The sequence below is a fragment of the Neovison vison genome, chromosome 3 (genome assembly GCF_020171115.1).
Source record: "Neovison vison isolate M4711 chromosome 3, ASM_NN_V1, whole genome shotgun sequence".
In the NCBI taxonomy this organism is placed as follows: Eukaryota; Metazoa; Chordata; class Mammalia; order Carnivora; family Mustelidae; genus Neogale; species Neogale vison.
Genome location: NC_058093.1, coordinates 198,852,392 through 198,868,680, shown reverse-complemented (window position 1 = coordinate 198,868,680; position 16,289 = coordinate 198,852,392). Strand labels below are relative to the sequence as shown.

Sequence of the window (16,289 nt, the reverse complement as noted above, 5' to 3'; positions counted from 1 at the left end):
CAGAGATCACAAGTAGGCAGAGAGGCAGGCAGAGAGAGAGGAGGAAGCAGGCTCCCTGCTGAGCAGAGAGCCCGATGCGGGGCTCCATCCCAGAACTTTGGGATCATGACCTGAGCTGAAGGGCAAAGGCTTTAACCCACTGGGCCTCCCAGGCGCCCCTCCCCTTGCATTTTAAAGAAGTAAAAAGAAAGAGGTGAAATTAAAATTTTTTAAAGATTTTATTTATTCATTTGACACAGAGCAAGTGAGCGAGAGCACCAGAAGGGGGAGCGGGCAGAGGGAAAGGAAGAGGCGGGCTTCCCGCTGAGCAGGGAGCCCGATGAGGGGCTCGATCCCAGGACCCTGGATCATAACCTGAGCCAAAGGCAGCCGCTTCATCGACAGCCCCCAGGAAGCCCTGAAATTAATTTTAAGCGTGTATTTTATTTCACCCAACGTACCTGACTGTTGTCATTTCAGCGTGTGTTCAGTATAAAGATACTGAGATATTTTTTTCTTTCTTTCACGCTAAGTGTGTATGACGCAGCCCCTCTCCCTTGGGATGAACCCATTTCCGGTCCTGAGGAGCCACATGTGGCTAGCGGCTACCATACTAGACATCGCAGCTCTGACATGTTGTAAAATTTACCAGTATTATGTTTATCAGTTATTGATCTCGCTTATCTGCTGGAAGGTCAAATTCTTAAGGTCAGGGAGCTTTGTCCGGTTCACTGCCAGGTGGCTGGCATGTTATGGAGTGCCCGGCATGTAGCAGATGCTCAGTTACCATTGGATGGATGGGGCCGCCTGGGTGGCTCAGTCAGTGAGCATCTGCCTTCGGCTCAGATCACGATCCCTGGGTCCTGGGATCGAGCCCCGCATTAGGCTCCCTGCTCCTCAGGAAGCCTGCTTTTTCCTCTCCTACTCCCCCTGCTTGTGTTCCTTCTCTCGTTGTCTCTCTCTCTCTGTTGAATAAATAAATAAAATCCTTAAACAACAACAACAACAACAACAACAAAACAAAACATTGGATGGAAGAAAACCACAGGCAAACGTGAACTCTGGCTCTGCCCTTGCCTGAGCAGCAACCAAGGTGGCAGACACAGCCAAACACGACTGTCTCCTCAGCCACTAACCGGCTGTGACTCTTTTTAATCAGATCGTTTCTATACATGCACTAATCTGGTTCTGTGGCCCTGAGGATAGCACTGGGTCCTCCCGGCTCGGGTGAGGCCCACAGCATGTGCCTGCCTGTCCCGAGCCGTGATTCCATCTCACGCTGGCACTTTGCTAAGTGTGTAATCAGCATTAACTTGTTTAATCCCCATGACTACCCCCACGGAGGCGGGCATAGTTGAGATCATGCCTATTGCACAGGGAAGGAAGCCAGAGCATGGAGAGCGTAAGCTTCTTGCCAGAGGTCACCCCGGTGAGTGCAGCCTCACTGAAAAGGCAGATTTTTTTCTTTTAAAGATTTTATTTATTTATTTGAGAGACAGAATATGAGAGATGGAGAGCATGAGAGGGGGGAGGGTCAGAGGGAGAAGCAGATTCCCCACTGAGCAGGGAGCCCAATGCAGGACTCAATCCCAGGATCCTGGGATCATGGCTTGAGCCAAAGGCAGGCGCGTAATCGACTGAGCCCCCCAGGCTTCCCAAAGGCAGATTTTTAATCACTGGGCTCTGGTAGTGATGGTTCCTCAGTTATGGTTCCATGAAGGATCTGGCACTGTGTGCCAGGCACTGTTCTAGGAGTCGGGGACACAGTCATGGGCAAAACAGATTCCTGCCCTTATGGAGCTTTTCCATTCGAGAAGGAGAGCCAAGGCATTACGTAGTGTGCAGGGGGAGAAAGCAAAGTAGGGCAGGGAGGGACGCCTGGGTGGCTCAGTTGGTTGAGCAGCTGCCTTCGGCTCGGGTCATGATCCCAGCGTCCTGGAATCGAGTCCCACATCGGCTCCCTGCTTGGTGGGGAGCCTGCTTCTCCCTCTGCCTCTGCCTGCCATTCTGTCTGCCTGTGCTCGTGCTCGCTCGCTCTCTCTCTCTCTCTCTCTGAAAAAAAAATAAGTAGGGAAGGGAGACAGGAAGTTTTGTGGGGGTGTGGATAGGAAGGAAGTTCTCACCAAGACGGAGTTAGGACAAGAACGTGAAGGGAGGGAGGGTGAGCTCCATGGGGTTTGAGAGAAGAGTTAAAGGGACTGAGGGGTGCAAAGGCCCTGAGGCAGGAGAAAGGTGGCAGGTTTGAGAAACACCCAGGAGCTAATGCAGGTGGGATGGGGGTGGGGCGGCGGGGGGGGGAGAGGAACACGAGGTCGGGGGATGATGGTCACCTTGTGGGTCGTGGTGAGGACTTTGGCTCTTCGGATGAGAGAGGTGGGGGCCAGAAGAACATTCTGATTTTCCCAGTGACGGTTTATTGACAGGTAGTTTGTAGAGCCTATAGTGCAGTCTTTTGATGGGTACAATTTACTGGATTTTAGTCTATTCCCAGGGTTGTGTCACCACCACCAGGATAGTTTCATCAAGAGAAGCCTTGTACCCCTTAGCTCCGGATTCTCCCCTGTCGCTCCCCTGACCCTCCCCAAGCCAGGCAACCTTCCGGTCTCATGGATTTGCCCCTTCTGGACATTTCCTATTAATGGAATCATACACCATGTGATCTTTTCTTTTTAAAATATTTATTTATTTTACAGAGAGGGGAAGGGCACAGAGAGAGATCTTCAGGCAGACTCCCCCCACCAACCCGAAGCACAGAGGCTGGTGCGGGGCTTGATCCCAAGACCCTGTGATCCTGTCCTAAGCCGAAATCACCGGTCAGATGCTCAACCAACTGAGCCACCCAGATGTCCCTGTGTGGTCTTTTCTAAGTTTCACTCGGGGTAAAGTCTTCAAAGTTCACACACGCCGTGGTACGTAGCAGGACTTCTCTCCTTCTCAAGCCAAATAACGTTCCGCTGTGTGATAGTCCGTATTCTATTTGCTTCTTCATCATCTGGGCTGTAACACCTTTTCGCTACTGTGCACAGGGCTGTAATGACCCCTGGTGCACACATTTTTGCATGGACAGAGTTTTCATTTCTCTCGTCTGTGCCCCAGACTGGGATGGCTGGATTCCCCACTCAGTCCATGCTTGGACTTTCTAGTTTCCCCCGTCGCTGCCTCATTTTACAAACCCCCCCCCACCCCCCACCCCGGCAGTGTCTGAGGGTTCCGGTGTCCCCCACGTCTTTGCCCGCACTCACCATCTGTCTTTTGATCGGGGTAGACGTTTGAGCTGAGAAGGAACGTCATCTGACTTGGTTCCTTCGGGATCCGTCCGGCACCCAGGTTGAGAATATCTTACTCTGAACTCATCTCTTCTTTCCCTCTGCGTTTTTCTCAGCTCTCCTTACCCCGGCCAGGCCTCTCTCTAAAGCATGACGAAGTCTTTTCTCAGCACCCCCCACCTGATCCTTGCCCCCGCCCCAGCCCGTCGGAAATGACTCCCCTCAGTGAGCTCAAGGCTGGTCACGTGTCTCAGACAGCCTTTCATCTCTGTTGTGTCTCTTGTCAGGCGATCGCCCTGGTCTGACGCGGGGACCCTCCTGCCATGTCCTTGAGGCTCTCTTGGGTAAGCACCACGCACATTTGGACCTTGAAGACTTCGTAATGAATAACAGTTACATTGGGTGAGAGGGTCAAGGTGAATGGGCCTCTTTGGGGGAAGACGGGTGCAGGGAGGGGGGGCGGGCATTGGGACAGGGTAGACCCCAGGTTCATTGGTTAGTTCAGTTGGTTAGTTCCCAAGAACAGCGAAGTCATGGGGATAAGACAATCCCCATAGCTGATGGCTGTTGAAAACCTTGAGGCATTCAATGAAATATGTTAATTGATTGACTAATTGACTTGATTGATTAATGCCTCAGTGAGCTAATTGATCACCTGAAGACTTAAGGGCATAGGTAACATGTGCCAGGAACTGCCCAAGGTGCTGGGGATATATCATCAGCAAAACCAGACCGGCTCGTTGCTTGGGAGCTGGGGGAGACAAAAGTAAAGAAACCAGTAAGACTATTTCAGATAAAATGGGGATGATTTGGTACAGTGACTGGTAGGTTGGGGTTCCCATTTTGGGTACTGGGCAGTGAAGGCCTCTGCAGAGAGTGAGTGCTGAGCTGGAGTCTGGAGCAGAAGTGAGCTCTGGAAGGATCTGGGGGAAGAGTGTTCTGAGCACAACGTACAGCAAATGCAAAGGCCCTGGGCAGGAGAAAGCTGGGGCTGTTCAAGGAACAGAAAGAAAGCCCAGGAGGCTGGGAGTACAGTTAGCAAGGGGAGAGGCTGGGAGATGGGGCAGAAAAGGTGGGCGAGAGCCAGGTCGTGCAGGTCTTGGGACAACACCGGCCTCAGCCATGCTCCCATGTTGCGGGAGCTGATCTAAGTAAGCCCTGCCACTGTTTTCCAATGCAGTTAAGCCTCACGACAGCCCTTGGGGAGAGGCTCTTATTGTCCCCACTGGACAAGTGAGAAAACTGAGGCCAAGAGTGGGCCAAGTGCCTTGCTCTGGGACTCTGCTGCAGGAAACCCCGGAGCATGGTTTCCCCGGACTCGTTCCGGTCTGACACCGCAGCCCTGTCCTGGCACCCCTATCTAGGTCAGGGGTTGGGCTCCTCCTGCATGCACCCGGGGCAAGGTCAGGTCTGCTGTGGGGGACAGTGGCAGGCAAGGCTCTCTGGCCGGCATGGAGTGGCTGCTGTACACAAATACTGCTTCGGCCAGATCATGCTGCTTTCTTCCACAGCTGAAGGAGAGTTTCCGAAGGCCTCCTCCCGAGCCAGCAGGGACCGGCCTGCCTTCGCCAGGCGCTGAGGACACTGCGTCCCATCCCGTGTAACCCTCAACCAGTCCCTTGTCCTCTCAGTAGTCCGATCTAGAGAATGAGGGGCTCAAAGCTCAAGGTCACCTGCAGGCTGGGGAGCCATAGGGGAGCACCTGCTGTGCTTTCTCGGAGCACCTGTTACCTGCAATTAAGCATCCTTTCTTTGCTCACTGGCTCATCATATCTCCCTCTTCATTAGAAAGCAGACACTAAGGTGTGTTCATGTCACCTCCCTGTGCCTGCTTCCTCACCTGGAAAATGGAGCCATTCTGGGCAAGGTGCTAAGCCCAGGGGGCCCAGCATTACCTGCCAGGCAGAGTGCTAGCTGCGAAAGACAAGGCAGGGGCTCAGAGAGACCAAGAGTCTGCCCGCAGCATTCTAGCTGGGGGGCTGGTCAGAATGCAAAGGACGAATGACTGTGGAACATGCCAGGTGGTTCTCAGCGATAAGGGGGACGGGGAGAGCTGGCGCTATTTTGTTTTACACGAGGTGGCGGGTGGAAGGCCTTTCTGATAAGGTGGCCGAGTGGTCATGAAGGAAGGAGCCGGGCAGATATCTAGGGGAACAGAATGCCAAGGGGGGTGGGTTGTGTGTAACAGGCACTGAGGCGGGAGTCTGCAAGGCTGGTGCCAGCGAGAGCGAGGCTAGAACGGAATGTGAGCGTGGTTGGGGGCTTGGGGGATGGCAATGAGGTCGCAGAAGGGCGGATGGGGGCTCCGGTGTTTCTGATGAGTTGGGAAACTCCTACTAAGTGTGCCCATGACGCCGGTCATGACAGAGGAAGTGGGAGAGGAGGAGGGGCAGGGGCGAAGGAGGGGGAGCAGGAGGGTGGGGGGGGCGCTGCGGGAGGACCGGGAGAGAGAAGAGGAGAGGGAGCGGGTGATGGGAGGAGGAGGAGCAGGGAAAGGGAGAGGCGGGGAGGAGCGGGGAAGAGGAGGCAGAGGGGGAGCCAAACCTCCCCGACGCCCCTGCACCCCGCACACGAGGATCCCCGCGCGGTCTCCCGCGGAAACGGAAGCGAGGGCGTGGGGCGGCAGACTACCCCCCGCGGGGCGTGTCCTCCAGACCGTCCGATCCGCGCCCCGCCCCTGCCCCGCCCCCGACCCCGCCCCGACCCGGCGCAGCCCCCGCCCCCCGCCCCCGCCCGTAGGCTCCCGCCCGAATCCTGGTGCCCAGGGCGTCCCGGGGGCGGTCCGGCTGCGCAGGCGATGGCGCATAAAACCGCCGGCCACCTGCCGGGGCGCTCCTCCGTGCGCCGCGGTCTGGGCCCCGCCGTGCCGCTGCGGCCCGCCTGCCCTAGAGTCGCCGCCTGTGTCGCCTGTGTCTCGGTCCCCGTCCCCCCAGGCGCGGAGCCACGCGAGGGCCGGGCGGGAGCCAGGGCGCGCAGACATGGGCAGCCGCGCCAGAACGCGCCGCGCGGTCGCGGTGCTGGGCTTCGCTGGGCTGCTGTGCGCCGTGCTGGGAGCCGTCATGATCGTGGTGGTGCCCACGCTCATCAAGCAGCAGGTCCTCAAGGTGGGTGAGGGGCGCCGGTCGGGGCCCGCGCGGCGTCGGGGCTGGAGGCCACAGGGCGCGGAGGAGCGCGCGCAGTCAGAGGACGGGCGAGCCAGAGCCGGGATCGACGCCCTGGGTCAGGGCCCCGGAGCAACGGGAGCCCGGAGCGCATCGCGAGGGGCCGCTGGCTGCCCCCGCAGTACCCTCCCCGACCCAGGCCGAGGCTGGGGGGCGCAGGGGCATCTGGGGGCTCTCCTGGAGGCGCAAGTCCAGGGTTGGGGAGGCCTGAATGAGAGACCTCACCCTAAGCAGTCTGGCGCCCAGGCCAGGCTGGAGTGTGAGCCCATTATGGTGTTACTTTCTCGCCTCTTGACTACAGCAGCCTGAGGCCCTATCTGCTAAAATTAGGGCTGCACTTTGCCTGTTTCCTGTGAACCCAGGACGACAGGAACCTTCCATTCATGTGCTTCTGTGAGACTCACATGGGTCCCCGGGCCTCGATAGTAGTGCAGAGCACTCTGCTGTCCAGAAGCTCCCCCTTAGAAAGCCCTTCTCAGAGACCCAGGGCTCCGTCCTCCCCCAACACTGCCTTCCTGATGCCCACTGGAAATGGTAAGCAGCTTTCCCCTTAGATTCCCACAGAAGCAGGAGCCCAAGGCTGCATTAGTGGAGGGCTTTCCTCTGATCTTAACTTTCCGCACGATTGCCCTTTCAACGGTGGAGACAAATTTGCTGGCCTCAGACCATCAGACTCTGCCCTGGGTGTCTGGACAGCCTGTTTAAATGAGCTGGTGTTGAGAAAGGCAAGGGTCACAGCATTTCAGAGCCTTGATGCCAGAGAGAGCCCGGCAGTGTGGGGAGGGGAAACTGAGGCTCATCTTGCCCAGACACTGAGCAAGCGTCCATAAAGATGTGGGTAATGTCACTTGCCGGTTGACTTCTCTTTTCCCCTTAGCCTGCTCCTTTAGGTGGGTTTTTTGAGTATGGGACTTGTCCACGTTTCCTATCTGTGCCTCCTGCCCAGTACGGGATGCCTGGGGATGAATGGATCATGGGATGAATGTGGTCTACAGCCTGCTTACACCTGAGCCGCTCCTCTCTGGGACCTGGCCATCGTTAACCATGAGGCGAGGACTGGCTTTTCTCAAGGTCTCTGGGAGTCATGTTGGGCACACGGTGTCTTTTTGTTGGTTTGTTTGTTTGTAGATCTTGTCCCAGTAAGCCCTGTAGTCTGATTCCGAGGAGGTCCTGGCCACTGGTGCCCCTGAGCCCCGAGTTCCTCTTGTGTTTTTTTGGCCTCTGGGGGTGGCCAGACAGATGTGTGTGGGGTCACCTCAGTGCGTTCGAACTGCTTTGTTCTCTCTCATGGTGGCTGAGGGGTTACACTGTTCAGAAGAGCCGTGTGAGCTTTCTCTCAGGGAGAGCCCCCGGTGGTGTCATCCAGGTGCTGTAAACATGGGAGCCATCAGGACCCTGTGCAGACAGCCTCTTGCTTTGGGGGTGCGAGAGTTGGTGGGGTTTATAGTTGAAACATCTTGTCGGCCCCATCATTCCTGGGTGAATGAATTTCGGGGTGATTTCTTCTCCTTTTCTCTCCCCTTTTTAAAAGATTTTATTTATTTGAGAGAGAGAGAGCGCACACTAGCAGGGGTGAGGGACAGAGGGAAGGGGAGAAGCAGACTCTCCCGCTGAGCAGGGAGCCCAATGCAGGGCTCGATCCCAGGACCTTTGGATCCATAACCTGAGCCAAAGGCAGACGCTTAACTGACAGAGCCACCCAGACATCCCCCGGGGTGGTTCTTTCTAGGGATGTCAGTCAGTTCTGTGCACACGGGTTCCCACGCAGGTGCCCCCCTCATTCCCCTACTCTAACTCTGGGTTTCCAGAGTGGAGACCGCCATCATCCTCAGCTGTCCTGGACCGAGAATTTCCAGGCTTAAGGTGGAGTGAGAGCCGCCCCGCATCCTCCGTGAATCTCCCGAAGATGATTGGTTTGGGTCCGAGTGGCGTGAAGGCAGGAAGGCAAGCCCAGCCCACGACAGCCACGTCTTGGGCAGCCCAGGCTGAGTCCCAGCCAAGTCCCTTCCCGTGGAAGAAGGATGTGTGTGTTCAGGGGACCGAGTGGGTGGGACGTGAAGAGAGAGGGAGGGACTGCCTGCCGGTGTTTTCTTTGGCTGCGCGTGTCCATGGGCAGCGTGAATGGGAGGCCTTGTACTTTGCTATTTTCTTATGCTTTTTGGTTAACTAAAGAAGTCTGCCTATAAGACATGAATTCTGGCTTGGAAAAAAATAAAAAATTCAAACGGAGGGGAAAAGAGATTTTATTCCCATTCTCAGATAAAAATCTCCACCGTTGTTGGCAGGTGCGTATCTTTCTAGACCTTTATCGGTGCCTACATCATAAGTATGTATTTACACACATTACTGCGTATTTTTTACATACATGGAACTACACTACGTATAAATATTCTGCAGTTTGCTTTTCAATTCGCGGATATCTCTTAAAAATGTTTCCAGGTCACAACAGATAAATCGATCATTTTTTCCCCCCTTTCTGCATGGTATTGCTTTAAATCGCTATCCCCTTGATGAGTTCCTGGGTTCTCTACTGACTGGTGATTTTCTCCGTCTCAAGCATCTGAACCGTGAGTGTCCTGGTCCATACCCCTCGGCCTACATGTTACGAATACCCGCACAGGGCAGATTTTCAGAACAGAAACCTGTAGACCACGAAGCCTGTTTTGTTTGAATTTTGACAGTTACCGCCAAATCGCCTTTCTGGAAAGCTCCAGCATTTAGGCGCCCGCCAAGAGCGTGAAAGCCCCACTCACCCTGCATGTCTGCCATCATTATACTTGACGCTGGTCCTTTTGTTGTTGTTGTGGATCTGATGGGTTTGATTTACGTTTCTCAGGCTGCTGATGGGGCTGAGTGGGGAGGTGATGCATTCTGAAACCCGAGTCAGTTTCCGGAGCCCGGGGCTGCCGAGTTGGCTGGGCCCTTTGCTAGCTGGGGACATCACGCCACTCACTTCACCTCCGAGGCACAGTTTTTTTCTTCAGCTCTGAGACGGGTCAGGTGTAGTTTGCCTGCCAGCAAGATTATGCACTACAAAGGCAGTTACGTATGTGTGCAAATACTTTGGACATGTCTCGTGTTTCTTGTTTGACTCTGACCACCGCCTTGAGAGGTAGGGTGAGGTGGTGCTTTGGTTCCCTCCTACAGGTAAGGAAACTGAGGCATAGCAGAGATCCGGGGCTTGCTGGCATCTGTACAGCTCGTGGCAGTGGAGGGCCAGAGCCACAGTCCCGAGGTGGGGTCTACGTGTCAGCCAGGGTCTAGGAAATAAGGTGGGAGTGGGAGCCGGAGCCCTCATCCGATAGATTTCTAGGCAAAAGTTAGAAAGGAGGGACTCAATGTGTATGCTTTAGCACAGAGAGTTGGCAAAATAGAGAAGTCGTTGAGATAAAACTCAGGTCACAAAGCAATAACCTGTATTTCCAGTGGGGGACCGTGCACGTTCAATCAGAAAAGGGGTGGACTGAGAGAGTGCTCACTCTCGGGGCAACGGGGGAGGCGCGGGCTGTGGCCGAGGGAAACATATTTTATCTGTAATTCTTTTTTAAAATTTATTTAGATTTAATTTATTTAAATTTATCATAATTTACTTATTTGAGAGAGAGAGAGAGTGTGAGCAGAGGGAGGAGCAGGCAGAGGGAGAGGGAGAAGCAGACTCTCTGCTGAGCAAGGAGCCCGCCGCGGGACTCAAACCTTCCATCCCAGGCCCCGCAGATCGTGACCTGAGCTGAAGGCAGACGCTACACCGACTGAGCCACCCAGGCGCCCCTGCTTTTTTTTTAAAAAGGAGAATATTCATGTGTTACGTGTTTAATTAAAAACTAGTAACCAATCCAAGATTTCCCCAGAGAGTGGTTGAACGTGCCTCCCACTGTGGGCGGCACACAGCGGAACAGCCTCGTGGGCTGAGGTTGCTGGGAGAGGTCCAGGGAAAGAAGTGAGACTCATCCCTTCTACTTTCCCTCAGTAGGTGGGAGTGGACAGGAGGTGTCCAGCCGGAATGCACTAAGGAGAGCAGTCGCCAATTCCCGTGGGCCAGGCAGTGTTCAGGACATCTTGGTGAATGCTGTCTTGTTTAGTCCTGGGACAGTTCTGGGACGTTTCTCATTACCGTCCTTGACAGATAGGGAAACGAAGCTTTGGAGAGTAATTGCCCCAGGTAACCTTCCTGGTGTGTGTGTGTGTGTGTGTGTAAATACCCTGGAGGAAAATGCCAGGAGAATGGGGACTCTTTTTTTTTTTAAAGATTTTTATTTATTTATTTGACAGACAGAGATCACAAGTAGGCAGAGAGAGAGAGAGAGAGGAAAGCAGGCTCTCCGCTCAGCGGAGAGCCCGATGCGGGACTCGATCCCAGGACCCTGGGACCATGACCTGAGCCGAAGGCAGCGGCTTAACCCACTGAGCCACCCAGGCGCCCCTAAATATAGATTTTATTTATTTATTTGACAGACAGAGATCACAGGTAGGCAGAGAGGCAGGCAGAGAGAGAGGATGCAGGCTCCCTGCTGAACAGAGAGCCCGATGCGGGGCTCGATCCCAGGACCCTGGGATCATGACCTGAGCCGAAGGCAGAGGCTTTAACCCACTGAGCCACCCAGGAGCCCCAAGAATGGGGACTCTTGTCTCCACTGCCTAGGACTGAGCCTGGCATGCATGGCCCTCCCTGTTCAAATGGATGAGGAATGCTCGCTCCAGGTCCCTGGCAGTGTGTTTCCAAGTTACCAGGTGTCTCTGGTCTGACAGGGAAGGCCCGGCAGTATGAGAAGCCCCTTGCTGCAGCTGGGCTGCAGGGGAAGGTGCTTGTATGCTGGGCCACTATGAGTCGGTGGGCCTCCAAGCCTCCTCCACATCCAGGAGGGGAGCTGGGTCCCCTCCGCCATCTCTGAGTTGATTTTCTGATTGAAATCAGTCTCAAGGGCTTTATCCACTCATTTTTTCAGCTGCTGAAGGCTTCCCCAGCTTGTGTTTCCATCTCAATAAATGACACCTCCATTTGCTCCCCCAAGTGTAGAGGTGAAGATCTTGGGTCATCCTTCATATGGTCTATCAGCAGATCCTATCGGCTTATCTTCAAAGTGTATCTGGATTTCAACCCCTCTTCTCAGCATCACCATGGCGGCCTTCTCCATCCACTGCTTGGACTGGTGCAGTAGTCTCATCTCTGGTCTTCATAGACAGCCAGAGGGATCCTGATAAAACACTCGTCAGATCATGTGTCCCCTCAGCTGACAACCCTTCAAGGTTCCCTATGTTACTGTGAGTGAGTATCAAGGTCGTCTCAGTGGCCTGAAGGCCCCCACAGTCTGGCCCTCCTTCCCTCTCTTACCTCACCGTCTCTTGGCCTCCCTGCTGACCTACCACGCTATCTCCTTGACGTCCTTGAGGCTGCCAGCCTGGTCCTACCACAGAGTCTCTGGCTTGCATTCCCCTCTGTCTGGAAGGCTCACCCCCAGATATCTGTGTAGCTTGCCCCTCATGTCCCTCATAGTAGTCTCTTATGTTACATGTTTATTTGTGCGGCTTCTTTCTCCCTCCTGAGCCTCGACGTCTGCTGGGGCAGGGCCTGCATTGCCGCTCTCACTGCAGTGCCTCCGAGGGCCAGAGCAGCCCTTGCGTTCCTGCACGGATGGTGGAATAGCGAGGTGGTCTGTGTTTTGAGGTCGGGTTGTTTCCTTATCCTCTCTCCCTGCCTGAGATTTGGACTCAGACTAGTTCTTCCCTCAGCGAGGGCCACCCAGAGAGCCTCAGGACTGTCCTCCCATGCCCCTGGGTGGCTTCGGGCCCCCTGGCAAATCTCCTCCGCCCATCAGTTCGAAGGTGGGGGTTGATGACAGAGAAGTGTTAATGAGCGCTTCTTACTGGCCAGCCGCGGTCCTAATCATCCTAAGTGTGTTAGGTGTATTACATCATCTCGTTGAGCATCCAGGGAGCTCCTGTTGCCTCTCTTTTACCCAGGAAATGGGGGAAGCACAGCGCCGTGAAGTCACTTGCCCCGGGTCACACGGCTGACGTGGCAGGGCCAGGATTTGAATCCCGAGCCCGCTGCCCCTGTAGACCCTGTCCTTCCCACTCTCTGTTTCTAATCTTTGGCAGGAGGGCAGGCCCTTCCTGTGCTCTGTTTGGATGGAGCTCCCCTTCTGCTTGCCCTGCATGGCCAGCGGGCAGCGGGCTCCCCTGCAGCCAGGGGTGTATGAGAGAGTGTGTGTGTGTGTGTGTGTGTGTGTGTGTGTTCTGGAATCGCAGACGCCAAGGGAAGCGGGGAAGGGCGGCCTTTCCAGCCCTGCTCCCGAAGCTCTGGGAAGACCCCGGGGTCCCAGCCTGGCCACTCCTGAGCTCCGGACAGCTGCGGGGGTGTGTGTGTCCTGCCTCTGGCCCCGGGGGGCCAGGCCGTGGAACTGGCGGGTGCTGGTGGGTGGAAGGCGCTCCGTTCTCGGGACCCTGGGATCGCAGGTGCATGCCCGCTCCGGGTTGTTTTGCTTCCTCTTTCCCACAGGGGGACTTCCTGGTCCTCCCGGCCTGTGGGAGGTCATTTCATCTCACTCCACGGTGACAGCTGGAAACCACGGCTATTTTTAGCGTCCCTGAGTTGGATTTAGTTTTGTTTTCCTCTCTGGTTTCCTGAGGGGGCGTGTGTGCTCACGCGAGCATTGTCGCGTGTGCCGACGGTGCGTACACGACGGGCAAACGCATGTTGACATGGGCACACGCACATGTGCGACCACAGGCTGGAGCACGTGCACATGCGTGTGGATGCGTGTAACCGGGGAGCACGGTGTCGCCGTGTGGGCGGACACGTGGACACGCGGGCGTGCATGCACACAGATTGCTGTGTGCCCGCGTGTGGCATGGGACGCGTGGTCCTCCTGTGTTGGCACGCGTATGTGTGTGTGTGGGCTCACGCGCCAGTGCTGACGTGGGCACACATGTCACCACACATGGTCACACACAGGCACACTGGTCGGTGTGCCCGGTCACATACGTGAGCACACGCGGGCACACACATCCGTGCATGTCCGTGCGTGTTGGGTGCGTGTGTAAGTGTGTGGTGACACGCCCCAGCACCGTCTGGCCTTCCGCTGGCCTGGCAGCGCCGGTATATTCCGGGTGCCCGGCTCTTCCCGTTCCATGTTCCCGGTGCCTTCCTGGAATGACTAATACCTGCCGTGCCTCCACTCGGTGATTCAACGTGATTAGCTAGAACTGGTTAAGCTCAGTTACCTGGAATCACCTTGTGCTGGCCTTCCCCTAGCAGCGAATGACACAGAGTGAGTCACGCGTTGGTGTCATCAAACCCTCGCTCGGTAAAGTGTCCCCACGTCCTGGCACTGGCCTGTCTGCGCCGTCGTTGTCTGCCGGGCGTGCTGGTGGTCACTGGTGCCCAGAAGGGGGATCTCGTGTCGCAGGGGACGGCCGCCTGGCTCATAGGGCACCCCCAGGGCTGGCTTCTGGCACGAGGCTGATGCAGACAGACTTTTCTGGTTGGTGATCTGAGAGCCAGAGGGCTGGGCGGAGGAGTGTTGGGCCCCTGCTCTTCTCCACGGAGAAAGATCTAGTAACTTTGGTCCCACCAACACATGTACTGTGTGGAGAATTCGATTGTGTGCCTAGGCCAAACATTCAAAACAAAACAAAACAAAACAAAAGGAGACCTTCTTTTATGTACCTCATTTCCCTCCCCCTTGTCAAACGTGACCTTGGCCTCTCCTGGCTCTGGGAGTGGCTGGCAGGAGCAGAAATGCAAAGAGAAGCAAAACAACACAAACAGACCATTCTTGGCTTTGGAGCCACGTAGGGCTCAGCAGCTGGGCACAGGGCGTCCGGGGTGATTCTGAGCCTGATTTGAAGCTACTGTGTGCCTAGATCATCCCTGAACCCAGAGGTCCCCGGTGGCCCGGTGGGACCCCGGTGGCCCGAGGCCCAGCTGTGGGTTTCTCACCTCCTTCCTCTTCCCCCCACCGCACTGTGTCTTCCTCTTTGCCAACAGCCTCATGCTGGGGACGGGGAAGGAACAGGAGTGGCCTGACCCTTGTTTGCTTCCTGGCATTTTGGGTGAAGTTCCTTCCACCTTTTCTGGAAGGTCCTAGAAGGACTCTTGAGACACGTCTCAAGAAATGTCTGTTCTCTTGGTTTTTTTCCTACCTCCCTGGCTGGCTGCTCTTGGTCTCCTGTGTTCGTGCCTCCTTATCTCCCTGACCCCTCGCCTACTGGCGAGTCCCAGGGCTCAGCCTTGGACATCCTTTCTGGGTCGTGCATTCCCTGGGTGAGCTCTGGGAGCCTCGGGCCGTGAGTGGCACCTTTGTCTCGGGTTCCCGGCTGATATCCCAGGCCGAGATCTTCCTCCTGAGTTCCAGCCCCCGGCATCCAGGGGCCCGCTCTGTATCTCAGTTCCGGTGGTGGAAGGCTGCTTGCACACCCCGGCCTGTGCCCGGCCCCTCTCCCCGCCCCAGGCCCCGATCCTATCTCTGTCCCTCTTCCAGGCTCTGCATTTCCATCTCCGTCTGTGGCTTTTGCGGCCTCTAACTGCCCGGGCGGAAAGGCCCGGATCTCTCGTCTCACTCTCACTTCCCACACTGGCCCGTCAGGATGTTTGACTCCCTCCTCACAGGACATCCAGGATCCCACACTGGAAGTGCCACACTTCCAGCTCCCGCCCCGGTCCGAGGAGCCACCCGCTCTCACCTGGATTCCCGAGGGCCTCCCTGCGCCGCCTTTGCTCCCTGGCTGGGTTTTCTGAACCGGTGACCTTTGCAGTCAGCTCACGGTCCTCCTCTGTTCGAAACCCCCCGCCGTGGTCCTGTCCCATCCCCTCCTCGGGGTCAGAGCTGCACCCTCATGTTGCGTCTTGACGCCTCCCCCATCTGCCTCTCACCCCGCGCTGCCATCCCCTTCCCCTTGACCTTGCACACCAGCCTCCTGGCCGTTCCTGAGACGTACGGGCACACTCCACCTTACTCTCCCCTCTGCCTGCCTCTCTCCTCTGCTGTGTGTGACTTGCGCTCCCACCTCCTTTAGGGCTCCGGTTCAGATCTCGGGTGCTCTTGGAGGCCCGCCCTGACCTCTCCCTTGTTTGAATTTGCCCATTGCCATTCCGCCGGGCTCTGACCCCTCCTTCTCCTTCCCCGGCTCTTCCTTCCGTAGCCCTGTCACCCTGTGAGGGCCTACACACTATACCTGTGCGTCGTGTTTGTTGTCTGCTGTCCCTTTCTCTCCGGGAGGATGCGGGCCCTGTGAGGGCGGGACCGTGATTTTGTGTGTTGCCCTGTCCCGAGCACCTAGAATGATGCCTCGCACAGAATCGTAGGTTCTCAAATATTTATGGAATGGATGTTTAGAAGACAAGGGTGGCTTCGCAGGGAGGTTTGTAACTAGCGGCTGGTTGTGATCCTGCGCAGGGGCCGGGGCTGGCTTCCCTCCTCTGCATGGGCCCCTGCTGCAGACCTCTTGCCAGCGTCCTCCCTGTGCTGTCTGCTCCTGCGCCTTCTTGCCGTCCTGCTGTCCGTTCTCGCTGCTGCAGCCGGAATGCTCTTTAGAAAATGCAACTGGGATCATTTTACCACTGTGATAAAAAGCTTCTTGCATGGGGTAGGAAGCCTGCCTGTCCCCACAGCCTGTAAGTCCCTTCTTCACCAGCCCCTGCCTGCTTCCATCCTCAGAAAGCTGACCGTATTCCAGCCCCGCAGGTCTTTGTTTTCCTGCAGTGCCCCTGTGTTCTTTCCTGCCCCAGGGCCTTTGCATGTGCTGTTACTTCTTCACAGAATGCTTTTCCTCTATGGTTCTTGTGCTTGGTTCCTCTTTTATGTTTCCTCTCTAATGTGACCTCTTGAAGACGATACCCCCTGACCACCAACCCTCCCCCACGAGTCCCACTGCCACTGTTTGC

The 16,289-nt window shown here is 56.0% G+C and overlaps 1 protein-coding gene across 3 annotated transcripts in view; it reads left to right on the top strand.

The window, feature by feature from the left end:
• The first annotated feature begins 1,392 nt into the window (after window positions 1–1,392).
• The window catches only part of SCARB1 (scavenger receptor class B member 1), a 74,163-nt gene continuing 59,266 nt past the window's right edge, over window positions 1,393–16,289 (top strand). The window contains exons 1-3 of one of the 3 annotated variants that reach the window (XM_044243531.1): window positions 1,393–1,408; window positions 2,673–2,888; window positions 3,533–3,589. In XM_044243531.1, coding sequence (XP_044099466.1) covers window positions 3,569–3,589 — 21 coding nt within the window. In that variant the 5' untranslated portion in view covers window positions 1,393–1,408; window positions 2,673–2,888; window positions 3,533–3,568. Of the gene's footprint in view, window positions 1,409–2,672; window positions 2,889–3,532; window positions 3,590–6,071; window positions 6,350–16,289 lie in introns of those variants that run through there. The other 2 variants (XM_044243529.1, XM_044243530.1) reach the window with 2 other exon arrangements.